General features: G+C 38.9%; 1 protein-coding gene across 8 annotated transcripts in view; it reads right to left on the bottom strand.

Moving 5' to 3' along the window:
• Nucleotides 1-19,631, bottom strand: part of diaph2 (diaphanous-related formin 2) — a 367,696-nt gene that overhangs the window by 240,864 nt on the left and 107,201 nt on the right. For all 8 annotated transcript variants that reach the window (XM_086301138.1, XM_086301187.1, XM_086301178.1 and 5 more), the window contains 7 exons: nucleotides 12,092-12,166; nucleotides 11,924-11,993; nucleotides 11,049-11,185; nucleotides 8,112-8,220; nucleotides 5,680-5,790; nucleotides 4,275-4,387; nucleotides 1,388-1,504 (listed from right to left, as the gene is read on the bottom strand). In XM_086301138.1, the coding sequence (XP_086157264.1) occupies nucleotides 1,388-1,504; nucleotides 4,275-4,387; nucleotides 5,680-5,790; nucleotides 8,112-8,220; nucleotides 11,049-11,185; nucleotides 11,924-11,993; nucleotides 12,092-12,166 (732 nt within the window). The remainder of the gene's footprint in view (nucleotides 1-1,387; nucleotides 1,505-4,274; nucleotides 4,388-5,679; nucleotides 5,791-8,111; nucleotides 8,221-11,048; nucleotides 11,186-11,923; nucleotides 11,994-12,091; nucleotides 12,167-19,631) is intronic.

The raw sequence follows: 19,631 nt of genomic DNA, 5'->3' as shown, positions 1-19,631 counted from the left end.
TCTTTACTGCTGGCTTACACTGTGGGCACTCGAGCTGAGGTGGACATAGTGATACTGGATGGTTAATGCGAATTCTATTTCTCACTTCCTCCGAATAGATGAGGAATACATAATTCATAACTCGAGGGGAACAGCAACTTGTCTATGGTAAATTCATCGTCCTCCTCACAGCTTTCCTTCATCTTTGAACTCTCTTTTTTAAGTCTTATTTCTGCAAAAAGATCTGACACAGCAGCGAAATCACCAGAATCACTCTATTTAGAAGAGTGTCGACCTTCCCGGCTACTGATATTTTTCCTCTTCAAAGGTAAAATAAAAAGCAACCCCCACAGGTTAAAATCAATTAAATTAAAACTACCGCCTCTGCTAACCAGTTAAGTTGCAGTTTACAACCATACCTGTATAGATTTATAATTTATGTAGTGAAGACTTTGAAGAAATATAATACAAGGGCAATGTTAAGAATTTAGCAACCTGCCAAGAATGAAATATCTATGGTGTTGAAAATGTTCCCTCATTTTCCACATTATGTCAAAGTGAAGTCGACTTTGGACCTTTTGGATAGAAAATGTCACCGCTTCGTCACTTTATCCCATTCTACATTCATGTAAAACTTAATGTACAGTAAGTTGGCGTTTGATTTCCTGGGTTAGAGCTGTCTTAGATTTCATAAAATTAGGCCCAGCTGTTCCTGAGGAATCAACACTGACATGAATTGGACGAAATGATATCAGACCTTTACCTCCACCCCCCAAAATCTAATCAGTACTTGCTTGAGTTCAAGTGAATCTCAGCACCAAATTTAAAAAAATGCAGACAACCTGGAAACTAAATCTGTTTGTCCACTGAGGTTGCAATTATGGAGGCATTACTTTATCCCTGCAGTACTCTGATCAGTGTTTTCTTTTCTTTCTTTCTTTTTTTTTAACTTTGGAGTTCACAATAAAGGAGATTAATAAAAAATAGCTACAAGCTCTTTTTAAAGCTTTTCTCCCCTTTCAGAATGTAACTACAGTGTACACGTGCACATGTTTTGTAACTTAATGCTATTTTACTTTTGGACCCAGTTGAGCAGCTGCTTTTCACATATTTCATATCTGCTAATTCGTGCTCAGTAACAGGGATGTTAACAAAATTAAACAAAAAAAGCCTTATTATTTGTCAGATTATTGACAAATAACCAGGCAGAAAGCACCAGCATCATAAACATGATGATTGAAAACACCAGCTCCTTAACTAGCCTCCACCTGTCAGTCAAAGCAACCAAGTCCCTAATGTCAAACCTTAAAATTTATGCTTTTTGTAGCACTTTTTATGGGGAAAAAGTAAAGGAAAAACTACACCAAACTTACAGAGTGGTAGGTAAAAAAACACAAACACAACTTACCTGATGTAATAGTCATTTCTGATGAGCAATAGGTGCTGAAGGATTGACAGGAAGTAGGTCTCTGAGGCAGTGTCTTTCACCATATTGGACAGGAGATGGTACACCTCATTCATATCAGTGCAAGAGTAAGGTTAAGGACAAGCAACTTTAGTTATTGACATGTTATTGCAGATATGGCTAACTTCTTTGGAAACCCCCCCCCCAACCTGAACTTATTCAGGATCATTCAACTGCAATAAACATTTAGATTTTCATTACTTCTTACTCCTTCTCATTATAGTTATTTATCTCTGCCAGCTTTTCTTACAAGGACTCTGTGCGCAGAAGCAAACAGAGATGCGATTCCTCTTATCCGTCCTCTCGAGAGAGAGAGCTAAAGCAGTGTAAACAGCTAACTTGTGGAAAGGGATCAGGAATGAAAAATGCTCCCCTCTGGTATCCCTTTTATTCCAGACTTTTCAAGAGATGGAAAATTAATAAGAGAAAAACTGGCTTGAATTTTTAAGCTAAGAATGATGAGCATCAGATTATTCGTAGGGCAAAAGTACAGTTGAGTCTCAAAACTGAAATTGAAACTGACATGTAGGAGGAGTAAAAACTGATCTTATTTGATTTCCAAAAGTTACTGATTACATCTTATGTTTGCATTTCCCAGGGGGAGGTAGTGATGGCTTTGGCATTGAAAACAGACATAAAACTGAACTAGCCTACATTTTATTCTTCATGTGTAAATATGTAATTGTAAGTGATGAATTAAAAAAAAGTTACTGAGAGAAAAACGTTTCAATTTTGATGTCGTATTTAATGCAGTAAAATATTTGTGCTGTTCTCATAACCTCCTTAAAGCGTAACTCTAACAATTAAATAAATACAGAAAATGAGTGATCTGGAGTCTGTCTGATTTGTTTGCTTGAGAAAAGACGATTTCCCAATGGGCACTCATCTTCTCTGAAAATAAAAAGTGGAATAAGCCTCTCAGAAATGTGCAGAAAAAAAGTAGATTAAGGAGACTGCACTGTCAAGCTTGCAGAGATAAAAACCTGATTGCCATCCTAACACGAAGTGCAGATCTTGACAATGTATGTTAAAATATTTACAAAGAGAAACGCAGTAACTACAAAGCAATCGCGTTAAATTTGCAGCATGTTGGCACCATATGTCGTGATTTCCCTCCATCCTGCTTTCGGTACAGAAAATATCCGTTAAATGAATGTGCAGAAACTGAACTACGATCTTTATATGGCCCGGCTTGCTGTCACCCATACAAAACGATCTGCACGCACTGCAACTGGAGCAGATCAATTCTTTTAAACACCGTTTGACAGTCCGATTAATTGCTATTAATTTCAACAATGTCTGTAATTAAACTCTTATCCCATATCAAATTTTTAGAGAAGCAGGGATGGGAATACAGGCTTCTCTAAAGTATCATTTTGCCTTCCTTGCATTAGTGGAGTTTGAAGCCTGTGAGAATTACCAGGCCTGTGAGATTCAATTATAGCCTCACCACAGCAGCATTTGAGAGGACATGAGAAAGAGCTCACACTGGGAAAGTATCCAACTAGCTTCATCTATCACTAAACTGCAGACATAAACCTAATGTAAAATGCCAATCTATTCATTGGCACCTCCTCTACGCTCACTTTCTTACTCTCTGTCTCTCTTTACACTATCTCTCCAAATAATGAATAAACATGAGTGGCAGTCAAGTGTGATGTAGGCCAGTCTGTGTTGGGGTCAATCAATCACCATTCCACAGATCATTAATATTTATTAGTGGCCTGGAGTCACCTCCTCGGCACCTGGACCTGGGTCGGACACAGAGGAGACAGGCCTTTCAGGTTAATATTCATGAAACTGCTGCAAGACACATATACAGTCTTCAGGTAACAGAGGTACTACCTGTCTGTACATATATAAGAATGTGTCCGCATGCAGGCAAAGAGACAAAGGGTAGCCCTGGGCGTTGAGATTATGCTCATACCTACCAGATCAATACCAAATTGTCCTTCGAAACAAACATTGGACCTTCTCATTTGTGAACCTGCTCAAGCACATCATTAATCTCGGCGCACTTTTTCCCCCTATATCGTCTCTCCACATACACACACATTACCTCCTCCCCTAACCTACATGTGTCAACAGCAGCTGTCACTCACAGTAGCACTTTGTGCATGTACTAGGACTGTGGGATTTGGTGGAAGAAAAAGGCTGTGGGAATGAACATCTGCATAACAATGTCAGCTATTCATACATAGCCTTAGAGAAGATTTGTGAATTATTAAAAGGTTCTTGTCTGGGGTGCTTGAAGAAGTTTCCAACTTGGGACTAAATTACATATCACCTTATTAACTTCTACTGTGAGTGTTTGGAGTTAAATGGACATCCACAGAGAGCTAGAGGTCAAAATTCACCTTTCTAAATTGGAGCAGGGAAACGAGAGCAGACTGTTACTTAAACAGAAAAAAATATGATATGTTACCATTTAGGACAATATCACTTCATGGGAAATTTTAATTGTCTACTGTAAATGTTAAATGGTAAGAAAGGGAAAGAGTATTCCTATTCGATATCTCCCTCAGGAGTCTTACTAGAGTCTGACCAATGATAACAGACAAAAGACAAAAAGTGAAGTGAAGAGGAGAAGAGAAGAGCTAATAAAAAAAAGAGAGGTTGGAGGTTAAGATTACGAGGTTATTTACCTAGTATACCTGGCCAGAGATGAAGCTGGATAATGTGCTCAAGCTCCTCGAATCCTTCTCTAATGAACAAAGCCATGAGGGGGCTTCAGCCTATGAAGCTTAACCAAACCCACGATATACACTCATCTCTCACTGCTAGTTCTGCAGAATCTGTATATTCTCACAGAGGGAGGACAAAAGGATATTCCATCTCTGCGCGGATGTCATCCAGGCGATGTGAGAGTTCGATCAAGTCCTCCTCCTTGTTCTCATTGAACACCCTCAGCTGGATGTCCAGCTCTTCTGTCTCTTTTAGCTCCTGCAGTGAGTTAGACATACAGTATATAGTTTAGATTAAGTTTTACCAAAGGTCATCCTGTACTGCAGATTATTATGTTGCAGACGCATTAGCATGTATGGGTTTGTGAAAATTTTACTTTTCAATTTTCACAGGCTTCCACTTTATGGTATTTATAACTTAATTTATTCTAAAAAAAAATAATAATAATAAGAGAAAAAAAAACTAACACCAAAATTTCATCTCCCTCTTCCAGGTGTACAGAAAACTGGGAACTGAGATGCTGTGAACTCTCACTAAGTATTCCAGACAGTACCAATTCCTGCACACCTGTTCCAGCCACAAGGGGCTACAGAGGTGCTCTTTACAAGTTCTCTATGAATCACTGGCAGTGGAATTTACAGATGGAGACAGGGCCAAATGTAACCCAATTTCTGCAGGTATCAATCACCCTGCACCGTTTTTTGGGCGCACCATCTGTCTTCAGCAAGCAACGCTGGTTCGGAGGGAGGTGCACAATGGCACAAAAAAAAGGAGGGAAGGAGAAGAGGAGGAGAGCCAAATACATGCATCAAGGACTATAAGAACAAAACAAATTGTTCTTTCTTTTTCAGTGGACTAGTTCTCTGCCAACAGCAACACTGACTCCTGAGCATAACTCATAATTAGATGAAAGAGTGTCAGTTTGAATGTCGGCATTAAAAGCGGTAAACGTGGCATTCATGAATGGCTGTACACTGAGCCTCTTTCATATCAGGGGGCAGAATTGAAGATAATTAAAGTAATGACAGTAATAATCAACAGGCACAGCTGGGATGACTTATTAACAACTGGCTTTGTGACATCTTCACCCCACTTGTGACAAATGAGAGTTTGAATGATGTGTTGGAGCTCGTTTGCCTTTCGGCTCATGCGAAGATGCGTAAGGTTGCCGATAATGATGCCTGCGTGATGAGGTGCTAGCAGTGCATAATACTTGGCACAAGCTTCTACTACTACTAATTAAATGAAAACAATAAAATGTATCCCTCTAGTATGTGTGTAATGAAAATAACTCAGTTTAACATCTCAATAATTTGGTTTGAATGCCTGAATGCTGCCTGACCACAATTACATAAAACATTCACATCCCAATTATTTGGAAGTTTAAAGTGCACGAAAAGCTATTTGGGTTGTGATGAAAAGGAAATCTTGCTTTCAGTAATTATAATAAGAGAGAGGTAAGTTGTCGTGGGAGGATTGGCAATAACGATGCAAAATTATGTTTATGACACGCATGTAAACAATGTGTTCTCTGGAGATTGCTAACTCACAGGAAGGATCTTCTTTAGGCCGCATCTTAAAAACTCGTTGCGCAAATGTATCCTGAAGTCCAGGTCGTCAGGGGAGGTGACCAGGGCATTGATCAGCTGCATGCAGGCAACCTGTGGAGCAGACAAAACAACGAAAACAAAACAAAATCAAGAGAAAAACTCAGGAGAAACTATAAATATTTTACCTAAAAAAAAGTGTCATCATCAGATATGTAACTCAACTCTAAGATGCATGTTTAGTCTAAGCAGCGTAACTGCAATTTGAGGTGAATATTTGCACCTTAATATTTCCTTTCAAAATCACAGAAAAAGCACCGCGAGGATGAGGCGAGGGAAGTAAAGAGAGACAAGTCAAATGGAAAATTGCAGAAAGTAGAAAATACAACCCTGGTATGTCTATTGACTATATGTGCATTATTAATGGATTTATTGGTAAGGAGAAATCCTCAAAGTGAGTGGTGGTGCGTGTGTGTGTGCTAGGTAGGTGGATGAGGCTGGCTTGGGTAACGAGGAAATTACTGATGAATTATAATGACCTGTAACGTGTTTCAGGGGAGGAAGTCGTGAATAAGATAGTTTCCCTTAGACAGACAATCGATAGCAGGCTAAAGGATTCCCACAGACAATCTAAAAACACTGCCTCCTGAAACCTTGACCCTGTGCTGTCGTTATGTATGCGTTAATAACAGCAATCGGAACAATTCTGAGTCTGTGTGGTTTCCTGTGTAAGCTTTATGATTTTTCAAGGTTAAAAAAACGCTATTTGGGTAAAAAGTTTTACCAAAATCAGTTTAACGTTTATTTCCATAAAGACCAACATTCAGTCCTGAATCAACTTTTTCCAACCTTAATACGACCTGAACACGCTTTTTATTTTCTACTCAGTGAAACAAAAGTGAAAATAACGCCACGAACCTTTGATTTTTCTGTTACTGCAGCGCTCGTAGGAGCATTACCAAATGCATTCATATTCTCTTGAAAAGTATACGTTTGTTGTAGTAAAGGATGCACTGCAGCTGACTATGTGCCACTACTGCCAGGAACCGGAGTGATGACAGACTTCTCCGTGTTTGAGAAAAGCTTGAGAGCCTCAAACTGAGAACTGTGCACTGAAACCTGACATTTTACTGTATCCACCAGAGGCCAGACACATAAAAGAAACTCCACCAAACCTTCACAGAATTTATGTGAGTGAAGAAAGTCATGGAGCTCATGAAAAATTCTTTCTCTTCTGCTGCATACAGATAGATACTTACATCAATCACCTCAAACATACCTCAGTCATGTATTGTGGAGTGGGAAGCAGTTGGGGGTAAGGGCATTATGTGCGTTACGTTTAGAGAGCTGCAGTGCTGCCAAAAGGGGGTTCCAAACATCGTAATTAAAAGTGGCACTGCCAGGACGGTTTTAAAGCTGAAAGTCAGAGTTCTTCTCATGCTCGGCAGACAAATATACCCCGAACTGGGGTAAAACGCATTTTAATCACATTAGCGAGGTCTAGTTCTGGAGCCCATTCCAGGTTTTGGATAAAAAGTCTATTAATTTCCTCCGAACCCCCTGCATCAGCAAAGCATTTTAATTTACTTCACAATTACCAGCTTCATTTCATTAACGGCAAAATTTAACGGAAAAACAACAGTCTCCTAATAAAAGAATATCTACTTTCTCTTCTACCACCCGCCTCATCAGTTTCCTTCATGACTTTTCCTTCAAGACTTCTCAATCCCTGCAGCTAAAGTAATTTCTTAAGTAATTTCCTCCTTTTGGCTTCGCAAATACACGTTTTAAGGGGTGTTGTTATTGCTATTACAAAGTTTTCTTGTTGCTGAATACTCGTGAAGTATCTGTAAAATGGAGAATTTAAATGAAGCAGCAAAAGGAATAAAAAAGAAAGACGGGAGAAAAATATAAATTAGAGATTCGACATCCTTTTTATTATTATTTTGTGATGTTTTCAAAATGAATGTGGAAATCAGCAGCGGTGAAGGAGGAGTTTGAGTAGAGCTTCTCAGCGTAATAGTTGTAGAATCAAATTGCACCTGGTTGTGGAGGTGTGTCAGTGTAACTACTAAGTTTGTGTCAGTGTAACTACTAAGTTTGTGTCAATGTAACTACTAAGTTTGTGTCAATGTAACTACTAAGTTTGTGTCAGTGTAACTACTAAGTTTGTGTCAATGTAACTACTAAGTTTGTGTCAGTGTAACTACTAAGTTTGTGTCAATGTAACTACTAAGTTTGTGTCAATGTAACTACTAAGTTTGGAAGCACGAATGCAAACCTAGTGCAGCGTGTTACAGAACAACAGTGTTCTGGTTATTGTAGTTACCATTAAAACACGAAGGTCACTTTTATCCACCAAAGGTAATAAAAGGGGAATGATGAATGCATGCTGTGTGTGTGTGAATGCTTATGTGAGTGGACTTGTGTGTAACCTGGAGCTGCTGGGCCTCATGGTTCTCCAGTCCTTCCACAATTGGAGCAAATCTCTCTTTATTGTTCCTTTCTGCAGCAATTGTCATAGCAGCCAGAATCTTATCCAAGCTGGTAGAAAACAGAGAACGGGCAAACACAAAAGTCAACAAACACTTTTATCACATCGCTACCAGGACATTTACTCACAGTTTTCACCTCAGGCATCATGTATCTTATTTTCCCTTGTTTGTTGGCATGAACATTTACTCAGCCCATCTTTGGTCAATCTGACAAATTCTACCGCTTTCAATCCCTTTGTATACAATTTAGTCCTTTATTGTTGCAGTGTCCAATTTTAACTGTTACTAAGGCGATGGCAGACAAAAACAGGGTTTTCCTGCAAATGTGTTTAGTCGTCAAAGCAGCTGTGGAATCGTGTATTTGGCTGAACGAGATGGGGTCCAAATTATTGCAGGGAGAGCCAGACTAGTGCTCAAACACTCAAATACACCTATTGAGAAGGTAAGCAAATTAGAGCACTTGCAAAGGCTCAAGGCAGCTCAACTAAATAGAGTGTTGGACAATTTTAGCCTCTAAATTCTGAATAAAGTAAGCTGCACATAACCACACCCACACAAACAGGGCTGCAATAAGAGTAAATTCATGTCTTATGAGCGGTTACATGAAGAGTTATTCACAACATGTGTACCCAATAATTGGCAGCGAGTGGCCCCTGTCACTGCAGAGCCATCGTTGCCATGGTATGCAGAGCTCAGCCTACTGTCATGGAAGTCAGGGAATAAATGCTATAGTATTAGCATTGTAAGTAAACAGTCACACTATACAAATGAATGCATGTTTATGTATGTACACACATGTGCCAAATAAACTTGCAATTTTGACTTTTCTTAATTTGGAATAACCAGAAGGAAATCTGTGAGTGAGGAAGACCATGTGCTTGACCGACGAGACTGTATGTGCAGACTGAGCCTGACAAACAGATAAATAGAAGGATGATTCTTTGTGATAGAGGTTACAAAGTCAGACAAACGCGGGGAGCTGCATACTGAATAACTTTAAAGCCAGTTCAGACGACGCTTCAAAACAGGCAAGATAGATCTGCTTAACTCGCTGTGTTCCCTTTTGATGCTGTCAGCTAAAGTGGGTGTTGAACATGAGCCAGCGTCACAATGTCAGTTGAGGAGGAAGTTTCTGAGCTAAAAAAGTGACACCTCAGCTCTTTTGGCTGTCATTTCTACAAGATACGGGCATTTTAATGCAAGGCTATGATCACGGCGACGATCTTCATGTTTACTTCAACATTTTCTTGAATGCTTTGACTGACACGGATGAGACAGACAGAGAGAGGGAGGTCTGTCCTATCTATATAGCCAGTATCTGCTTAAAATAGTAGTTGTGTATGAGTGCGTATGCATGCAGTCTCTGTGTAAAGAAGGGACTGAAGAGAACATGGATCTATCTGAAAAATCATTATTATATCAAATCAAGCTCGCTCTGGGAATGATGTGCATTGCTAAAATGTTCAGTCAAACTAATTGTGACTGATTGTCTGTATTTTGACTATGTGAAACTCAGTACCCCAGTACTGCTAATAGTGATAACCTGCTAATATAGAGGGCAGCTCTGCTACTCATTCTAGCCTTGACAATGTAAAGACCCAAATGTAATCCCTTGTTACTCTAATTACTAGAATTAATGATGGTAGGATTCATTAACCGTGCCCCCCCAATCCCTAAAGTGTCCAGGTTTGCACATCCTGGCTCAGGAGGACTGTTTACTAGAAAAATGGGAGAGTAGTCATTATTGTCTTAGTGTTCTGACCCATGCCTCACCTTTCATGACAAAACAAAATGTCTCACATCTATTTGCTATTTATAGAAGTAAAAATGTTCTTTTTTATTACAAACAGTACATATAGTTATAATTATTTCTTGTCTGACAATTACATTATAGTAAACACATGTTTAAGTGGCATCTTTAGAAGCTGATACAGGGCAAAAAATCTAAACAAAGAAAATTAAGAAATAAGAAAAATTACCTGGATTAAAAACCTTTTTAAAAAAAACAAAAACATATGCAGTCATAACTGAGGCCTATCTGAGTTGTCAGAGATAGCAGACACATTCCTGAACTCAGCTTCTCCAACAGAATTTGTGGGTTTGTTTGTTTCCAGCACTGCATACAGACTGACTTTGAAGTGCCATTGTTATTCTAGTCTGGCCCTCTGGGAAACAATAAAAAACACTCCCCTAAATCCAATTTATACGCTGTCAGCCTGGTTGTGTCTGCAGCAAGCTACACTGAGAAGTTCACCACATTAAACAGACTAAACTGCATCATCTGAGCATGTGATCCAAGAGATTTCTACACCGACTAAGGTCACCTGTAAATGCAGTGGCAACTCATAGCGGGTAAACACACAAGCATGGGGTGCAATCTCTGTATGACTACATGCCACCCAGTGAGAGAAGATTGAAGCGACAGTAATATTATAGGGATGTCCTGCACTCTTCCCTCTATTTCAGAAACAGGGATTTGTATACACAAAGCAGTGATGGGTCATGTCTTTCATTGTTTTTCTTTGTTTTTCCATCAGTCAATCATTTATTTCTATATCAGCTGCAATTTATTGAAAAATATATAGAAAACCTGAGAAATATGTGATCCTATCAACACTTAAAATCCCCATAGGAGATAGGATAGGCAAAAGTACGGTAGCAACTTCAAAGGTCAATTCATCCACATGACCCAAAGTAAAGACCACAAATAAGAATTTTATTCAAATTAAACCTTATTTAAAATCTTTAAACCTGCAAAAAACCAAAGCTCCCAATTTAACGCACTGAGACAGAACTTATTGTGTCTGCAGACATCTGTGGTTGGACTTTGATAGACTACCTACGCATGTGAACGTGATGTCTCTGAATGGAACTTACATGTTTTCCTCTCCGATGATGCAGCAAGCGGAGAGGATTTTGACAATCTCTGTCATCATGCTGGTCTGTTTGGGGTCAATCGCTCGAGCCAACAACGACAAACTCCGCTCATCTCCCAAGATCCTTTGCAGTCCATACTACGGGCACAAAAGAAGACAGGAGAGGATATAGAAAAAAGTCCACTGGGTATAAATTAATGAGAACATTAGCATTCATAGAGAACTTTCACTTCAAGTAAAAAACTGAAAAAAAATCTCCAATCTACGTAAGTTATAGTTGGCCTTAATTTTCTTATAAGGAGGGACAACGAGGCCGAGGGAGAAAATAGAGAGGATGATGAATTAATTTAATTCAGGACAGGACTATAGGGACAAATACTTATAGTCTCATGTACCTTGTAGTCTCCCCACAACTGAAAGAATGGGTAGAGATGACCACATGTGGGGATTAACTCTAAGAGAAGCAATATCAACAGTTCATCTATGCTTGAAATGTGTGCCACTTTTGAGAAATGAGCCAGACTACCCAAAAAAGGATAATTAAAAGATCTGAGACTGTGGGCTTGAAATGGTAAAATTAGCTTTACGCTCCCATTATCCCAGGCTTGTCGGAGTTCAGATTCAAATAAGGTTTGGAATCTTGGCCTCTTGAGATATTTATAAAATGTTTAGTGAGCTAAGAGTTTGCTCTCTCGTGCTTTTTATTTTTTTGTAAAATAAATTCACTGTTCAGCTGGTGAACATTTCAGGCCTGTGTACTCGCTTAGATTTTTCCGTTTGCGTCAGAGCAATATCACTTCATACCGACACGAAAAGAGATTTTTATGTGGGTGATCAGTTGTGTGGATGGCCTTATGTCTGTTGAATCATACAGACCTTATTGTTCATGAAAGCCTTCAAACACTGGATAAGTTTATGCTGGTTGCGTTTATCAATGGGCTCTTGCCTGGAAAAAAGAAAAAGAAAAGACAGATTTTATGTATTGCGATTGAATGAAAAGCACATTGTGCAAAAACTCAACAACAAATATATGAGGTGACTCACTGTTTCTTGTCCAGCAGCTTCTCCAGTGCCTCCAGAAGAAGTCCGAGACCCTCATGGCCAAAGTTATTAACCCAACTGTAAATAAAACACATAGACAAAAAAAACTGGTCACACGATACTCGTTCTAAATTGTTATTGCCATGCTGGTTTGCTGTCAGCCACGCTGATTCACAGAAAGAAGCAAGCACAAACAACAATATTGCATTAACCTCAGAGGAAATGAGTCACTCAGAGTAATATCAGAGGTTTAACACTTAACTCGATAAATTGACTGTTGCAGTGATTTTTAATTCCTAACAGAAAGTGCTGCAAATCAAAAACCCTCCTGCCCTCTCTCTGACACTGAATACAGTCTGAATCAGTTTACATTTAAACTATACCCATTTACAAGCAAATGAACACCCATCCATCTTAACTAGTGTCCCCATTGCCAAGCAGTTTGTATCCAGCACCACCCCCCCTCTGAGCTACAACGTTACTGTGCCAAAAGATTTAGCAATGCAAGAAGATAACATTGTAATCGATAATGGATCGCGGGAGATAACTGGCTATAAACCTCAGCGTATCAGGAGACAGCAAATGATCCAGTGCAGATGAGCCCGTTTGTCTAAGCCAGCGGAAGAGAGAAGCAGGAGGAGGCTGGGAGGGACTGTGTGGTCACAGCGAGATTATATCATTAGCATTACTTGTTTTTGGGCCACCAACTGTCAATAATGTAAAATATATGGGGCAATTTTATGACATTAACGGGGCATAAGTCAACGATTTATCCCACCTTTTTGACAATGATTTGAAATAATAATGGTTTCAGTATTAAAGCCATTTGTATTGACTCAGTGAGTCGGAAGAGACCCTCAATTAGGGATGAGATGCATTAGCCTAAGGCAACTAAGCAAAGTTGAGGTGAGGTATTTCTTTGATCTGTGACTAAATTAGCACGCACAACAAACCCTACCTACCATTACTCACATTTCATTACCAGACAAGCAGCGCCAGTTTATAAGTTATTAATATTTACTGTGGTATGTAATGATGATCTGTTTTCTTAATAAAAACAAAACACATTATAATGTTTAGAAATGTCTGTTTACCAAGAGCCTTCCAATTTGAATGTTTTTTTCCAGCATGTACTTTGCACATGCTGGAAGCCATAAAAGAAAAGAAAGACCAAATTGGCTCAGTTTACTGCAGAATAACAATGAAGCTGTATGTATATGTGATACAGAGGAGGTAGAAGTTAATGAAAGGCTGCGACAACGCGGAGGGAAAGGAGGCGACATGGCTCAAGAATCACAATTCACTAAGTCCACAGTCTTTGTTTATGCTCCTTAGTAATGATGCTAATGTCAGTCTTCGGAGAGCAGGAAATTGGACCAATATTTGTGAACAGAAATTTGTTCATTACACAGTGTAACTGTAATATGGGATTGTAGGACGCTATGAGACATCTCCGAGAACACTGCAGACAAAAACAAAAAAAATACTATGTCCTCTGCCATAAGGAGGTTTTTACATAATTACAATTTCATGCTTTGCAATCATGTTCGTTATCACAGTAAACAAGGTGTAAATGTGTAGTATGACGACTCTGTTTTGCTGTCTGCAGAGCATGATTCCTTCCACCTTCAAAGGAGTGTGTGTTTACACGTTAAGTACATTTTAGCAATGCTACTGTTATTTATAGTGGCTGATTTTTTTTACCTATTAATTTACAAATTAACACTCCGTGCTCGCAATCTAGACAATGTGCTTGTTGAAAGGGTTATGCCACTTATGTACTGTCAAACTGTGCAACTATAATTCCAATTAAACTATGTGACTGAGTGTTTTGTTTGTTTTGATAGTGTTCGTTCTCTCTTTGCTTTTTTTTTTCAGTTTGAAATGCAAATCATAAACCCCCTTCAGTAAATATATAAATTGTCGTTTATTAAAGGGTAATTCAAAAGGAAGATAAAACTTCATTTTTGATGAAAAAAATGCTTGGATAGGAACATCATCAGGTTTATAGTCGTGTTTTACGAAAAAGAGGAAAAAGGGAGCCTCCTGTTAAATGCACTACATGGACAAAAATATCAGGACGCATGTCTTAATCCTAAGTGTTTCACTCCTATTGCTACAGGTGAATAAAATCAAGCACCTAGCCATGTAGTCTGCCATTTGTCACTCACAAGGTCACTCAGAAAAGTTCAGTGAATTTAAGCATGGCACTATATGTACTCCTCCTAGATATTATTGCAAATCACATCAACTGCATGAAGTTACAGAGCAGATACTGAGGCGAAGAGCACCTGCAGCACAGTTCATAGTGCAAAATAGCTTCTAATGCTCTGCATTTCTTTATATCTTGCTGTCAAATTGAGAATAAGTGCAGCAAACAAACATATAAACGCAGGGACAGCAGAGTTTGGACAATTCTGATAAGTTTGAAAGTCATTAGTTGATGTGGACATCTTTATTCTTCAGCACGGTCTGTAAGCTTTCTTGTGATTTCTTTAAATAGTTTTTGAGGCTTCTTGAAGAACATTCAAAACTCTTCTTTGGATAAGCTTTTAATGTCCTTCTAGTTCTCGTGTAATTTGCTGCACTTTCGTGACGTATCATCACGAAAAACCAAGCAAATTCAAAAACAGCTTTATGGGAGAAAACTAGCCTTACTATGAGATTTACAAATGCATTCTTTTAGCAGGCAAGCTGTACTAATTAAAGGAGAATTCAACTTGTAAAATAAGCAAGAGACGTTTGCTGCATGTTTGCCTTTCTGTATGACTGCTGGACTGAATCAGAATAGGCAGAAAAGAAGAGAAACTGCGATTGTCTGTGCCCTAAATTTTTCTTCAAAATGTGCGTCTTGCTGAAGGTTGCAACATAATGCAGTCCCCTAAAGGTTTCTAAGGCACTAAATGTTTTTCAGTCCTCCCTACATCCCAGACTGTCTATCATTTTCTGTCCCCTCACGTATACCCTTAGGTCCTCTACAGGTTGCCTTCCAAATGTCCCCAAAGTTACCACTAAGAAAATGAGAGATGGTACTTTTAGAGTGTTTGTCCTCAGGCTATGAAATGGCCCCTTTCTGTTCATCAGAGAACTTACCTGAATGGACAGCATACTATTACAGCAACTAAAACAAATAACCCTACTTTTCCCACTATGGTGCGGTAATAATAAAGTAATAACAATGATGCCAGCCTCTGTAACAGATCTACATTGTTGTTTTTTAAATACAAAATACTTCCATAGTTAGTAAGCAGAGCAACAAAACGTGTGCTGCGGATGTGGCCATAGGCTCTTGTTTGGTCAAATGTAAAGTACCTTAACGCAGAAACAACATGAGATGAGATCCTTTCCTTATCACTTTCTTCTCCTAATGTGGGAATACATCTAAAAATTTCATTAACTTGGGGGAGAACTTGTTCATCTAATATTGATGGCTATAATCCTCTAGTTAAGTGCCACCAAATTGTGTTACTTTCTGCAATCATGTATATTCCCCAGGCAAAATGAAAAATTCATGGTTGGTCTTAGGGAAGCAATTTCTTATTTTATATTTTGTGGGGTTTTTTTGTTTTTTTCTTTTGAAGGGGAGGGGCTCTGCTAGCTTGATGCAATTATGTTGCAGTTATGTTAACTGCGAGAAAATGTATGCAGTGAAATTCTCACAGCTTATCTAACAAACAAGAGTTCAGAATGAACTACATTTTACTAACAAGATGTTTGTTCAATGAAGATTTCAGGTCCATAAAGTCTCAACTAGATTGTAGATTTTTCTCAGCACTGCAGTAAAAAGAGCAGTTATGTTATAACATGTACTAATGTCACGGGTTACATATGTTATATGCATGCAACCAATGTCTATGCCTCTTATATTTGGTTCTGCAGCTTGTTTGAAGTGTAAAATTGTTTCTGTTATTATATTTACTATATTTCATACTAAAAAAGAGTGATTCCTTTACAAATTAATAGTATTTAGATGGAAAGATATGCTGCAACTTATTTTTTAGCCTACACTTTTGTATGTTATTAAAACAAACTCAGAGCAAAGATCATGGAAAAGAGAATAAAGTTTTACAAGTACATCGCCAGGGAAGCGTTACTACATAAAGAGAAGATTACTTGCACATCACCAGCCACACTAAGTGACTCAGCATTGGAAGAAGCAGCGAGAGGGAGACACTGTCCCACCTTGTTTGTCTGATCACTGGTCTTGTGTTTGGATAGACTGTGTGTGTATTGATTTCAGTTTATAGACCAGATTTATTATTTTATCAGAGCTTGGTGAAGGGTTATGTTACTGAAAGCTTCTGTGTCTGTAAAGTATCTTTCATATTACATTACAGGGCCGAGGCATACAACTGTTCCTCCTTGGGACTACTGACCTATTCACCACTACAGAATCGGGACTTAGGGCCAAGGTGCAACACATAGGCCTGAAAAATAAATCTTGAAACCAAGCACCACCAGCGTCTGTTTAGTGATTTGGCATGCCAAACATGGGGGTACATTACACTGTGATCAATATAAAAGCCACCCTAAATGCCTATAAAGCACAGTGCATATCAGATGACAGAAATTAAATATGAACATTATCTTTCTGTTCCTTACATCTTTAAGCAAAATGCTTTCTACAAATAACTATTAAAAGCAGCAACATTTGTCTCTGCTTTTCCATCGTATCACAGTTTGATGGATTTCGTGGTTTGTCCTTCCACTCTACCTCCCTTTGGTGGGTACTTACCACTTATGACTGGGACTACCCGGCCTCGATGCTTGGAGATTCTCCAATACAACCGTCTTCTTGCACATTGTGTTGACTGTTCTCAAAGCTGACTGTCGATGAGTGTTCTCAGATCTTAGCACGCACTATGTGATAATCAGTGCTTCATTTCTTTTGGCTCTGGTTTTGACTCATTAGTCTAGACGTAAAGTATTGCTACTGGACCAACATAGAGTTAAACACAGCAACTAGCACTCTCATCCCCAGAGCCACATTATTAGCTTGCCTACAAACGCCATACATTATTTGCACACACTTTGAAGTTTCTATAATATATTACTGTGGATAGACTGATGAATTAATTCAACACCAGGCTGTAGCCAGCAAGTATCAATGACAAAAACATTTGTTTTAATCCTGCAAAATAATTCTTAAACTCCTACACCCTGTTTCTAATGCTGTTTGATCCTTAGCCACAGAAACCTTTACTTCACACAGAACTGAGTTAAATATTTAGGAGACTGTAGATGAGCACTGGGGGAGGGGGTGGGCAAGGTGAACTATCAAGAGATTGAAATACATATTGAAGTATTATGGACACTGTGTGCATCCAGCATCTGGCATTTATACATACAAAGTGAGTCAAAATCATTGACCTGTGCTGAACCTGACAGAGAACAGCAAGCAGGCAGGATGTTTCAGAGCACAGCTAACATGCACCTTTCCCATCCGTGCTGCCACTTTGCTCGGCAGTCTTCATAATATCTTTGGTCTCCAACTCCGGCTGGCTATAGCAGCGGTCTCCAACCTTTTTTGCGCCACGGACCGGTTTATGCCCGACAATATTTTCATGGACCGGCCTTTAAGGTGTCGCGGATAAACACAACAAAATAAAACTAGTACCGGTACCGAAAAAAAGATTTATTCACAACACACGTGAAAAGACCCAGGAAAACCGAGTAAACGATAAAAACGATAACAAAATAACGCTGAAAACCGATAAAAACCCTGAAAACCAGACATTTCACACCTGAGCCTCAACTCTCGCGGCCCGGTACCAAACGACTCACGGACCGGTCCGAGGCCCGGGGGTTGGGGACCGCTGGGCTATAGCAACTCTTAAATATAATGCATCACAGCACAGAACATGTTACGATTGTGTGTACCATATGAATAAACTGTTTCATAAAGTATATTCCTTGCAACCAATTTTTCAGTGGTTTTATTGAATTAGAGCAGAAGAACTGTCCACAGAGTCATCTGCAGTGGTGCTGTTATTTCATAGTGCTACAAAACCACGTAATACAGTCTGAGGACAATATACCTGGTGTCAGCACTCCACAAATGTAATTTCTGGCATAGTCAAGGAAGCGCAGGAACAAGAACCGTGCAGTACTCAAAGGGAGCACTTTGCACTTGTAATGGTATTCAAGTCTCAGCTTGATACTGAAACATGGCTTTAACAAAGACTAAAGATGTACCACACAGGTGAATGTAGAACTGAAAGTATCGTGCGTGTGTGTGAACATGAAAGGAGTGTGAGGTTGGAGAGTGGAGGTCTCCATCAGAGAGCTGACAGACAGCACACCATGCTCCCTAGATACTTTGAAATGACTCCCCACGGAGAGCAAAACACTCTTGGAATTTCTAATTATCCCCAGAACAACACCAAGAATACCTACACACCAACATAGCATCACTGCAACCTGAAGGTATACAGAAACCAGTATTACTGCTAAAACACTGCTGGACACAGTCTTTTTTCTCAATTTAATTGCGTGGTATTGTGTAAAGCTGCGTTTATTGAGGAAGATTAAAGAATGGACCATTAGGTTTGACGCAATGTATCAACACATTCCTCAGGCTCCTGTAAAGATCTTTCAAGTTGAAGGAAATGCAATGGCAAGCACTTCCCTGGAAGAACTAATTCTATTTTCAAAGTCATTAAGTTGCCATTTTGTTCAAGCTTTTGTTGCTGCCACCTTTTAGAGGAGATGTAATTGCAGTATCAGTGTTCACCTTTGAGAACATGTTCACCAGAATTTGTGCCAGTATTTAATATCTGCAGACAACTAGTGAAACATTAGGACGGCTCTGCAGCTCTACTAAATTCTGCGGCAGAAAGGATTGCCTTTGTAGGTCACATAAGGTGATAAATCCTTTTATTCATAAGCATAAAGGAAAGTGTGTCACTATGAGCGTTTTCCACAGATTTGACATAAGTTCTTAGGATGTTTGTTTACAAGGTCAAACATGAAACAGGTGTTATTTATTTCTTTTAATACTTTCCACTTAACTATACCACAATTTTATATATCGCATTATATCAAAAAGAATAACATGAACCGTAACCTATGAATAATGACTAAGAGCGAAGAACAATAATTATAGATTTATAGTCAGTTATTTCCTATATCTACCAGCTATTTTCGATACTGCAGCAAATAGTTTCCAACGAAATCAATATAAAATTCAAATCAGATATGTCTGAATTATGTATGCATGCTTTGGGGCTGTAACAGATATGGCTATCTTGGAGGTTAACAGATGGTGTCATAAAATGAAATAGGCATCACTCTTAAAATGCACGCAGACACTGAGGACATTTATGTCTCCAAAATCATTTTCATTGCCTGTGAAGAAGAAGGGCAAACATCAACTTTGAAGTCAGCCGCAAGGGTACAAACTAGTTCACTTGCTCATTTCTCACTCCTTCTCACGTCCACTGAAAGGACAGTGTCATAACATCGGTGCCAAATTTAACAGTCAAATAAAACTCTGACTGTTCTAAGTGATTTATGCTCGTACTATTGTCAAAGTAAAAAGCAA

The sequence above is a fragment of the Aulonocara sp. 'chitande type north' Nkhata Bay genome, linkage group LG2 (genome assembly GCF_057382095.1).
Source record: "Aulonocara sp. 'chitande type north' Nkhata Bay isolate Kocher_YH1m ecotype deep benthic linkage group LG2, A_spYH_male_GT1.1, whole genome shotgun sequence".
Taxonomy (NCBI): domain Eukaryota; kingdom Metazoa; phylum Chordata; class Actinopteri; order Cichliformes; family Cichlidae; genus Aulonocara; species Aulonocara sp. 'chitande type north' Nkhata Bay.
This window is presented reverse-complemented; position numbering and strand designations above follow the sequence as displayed.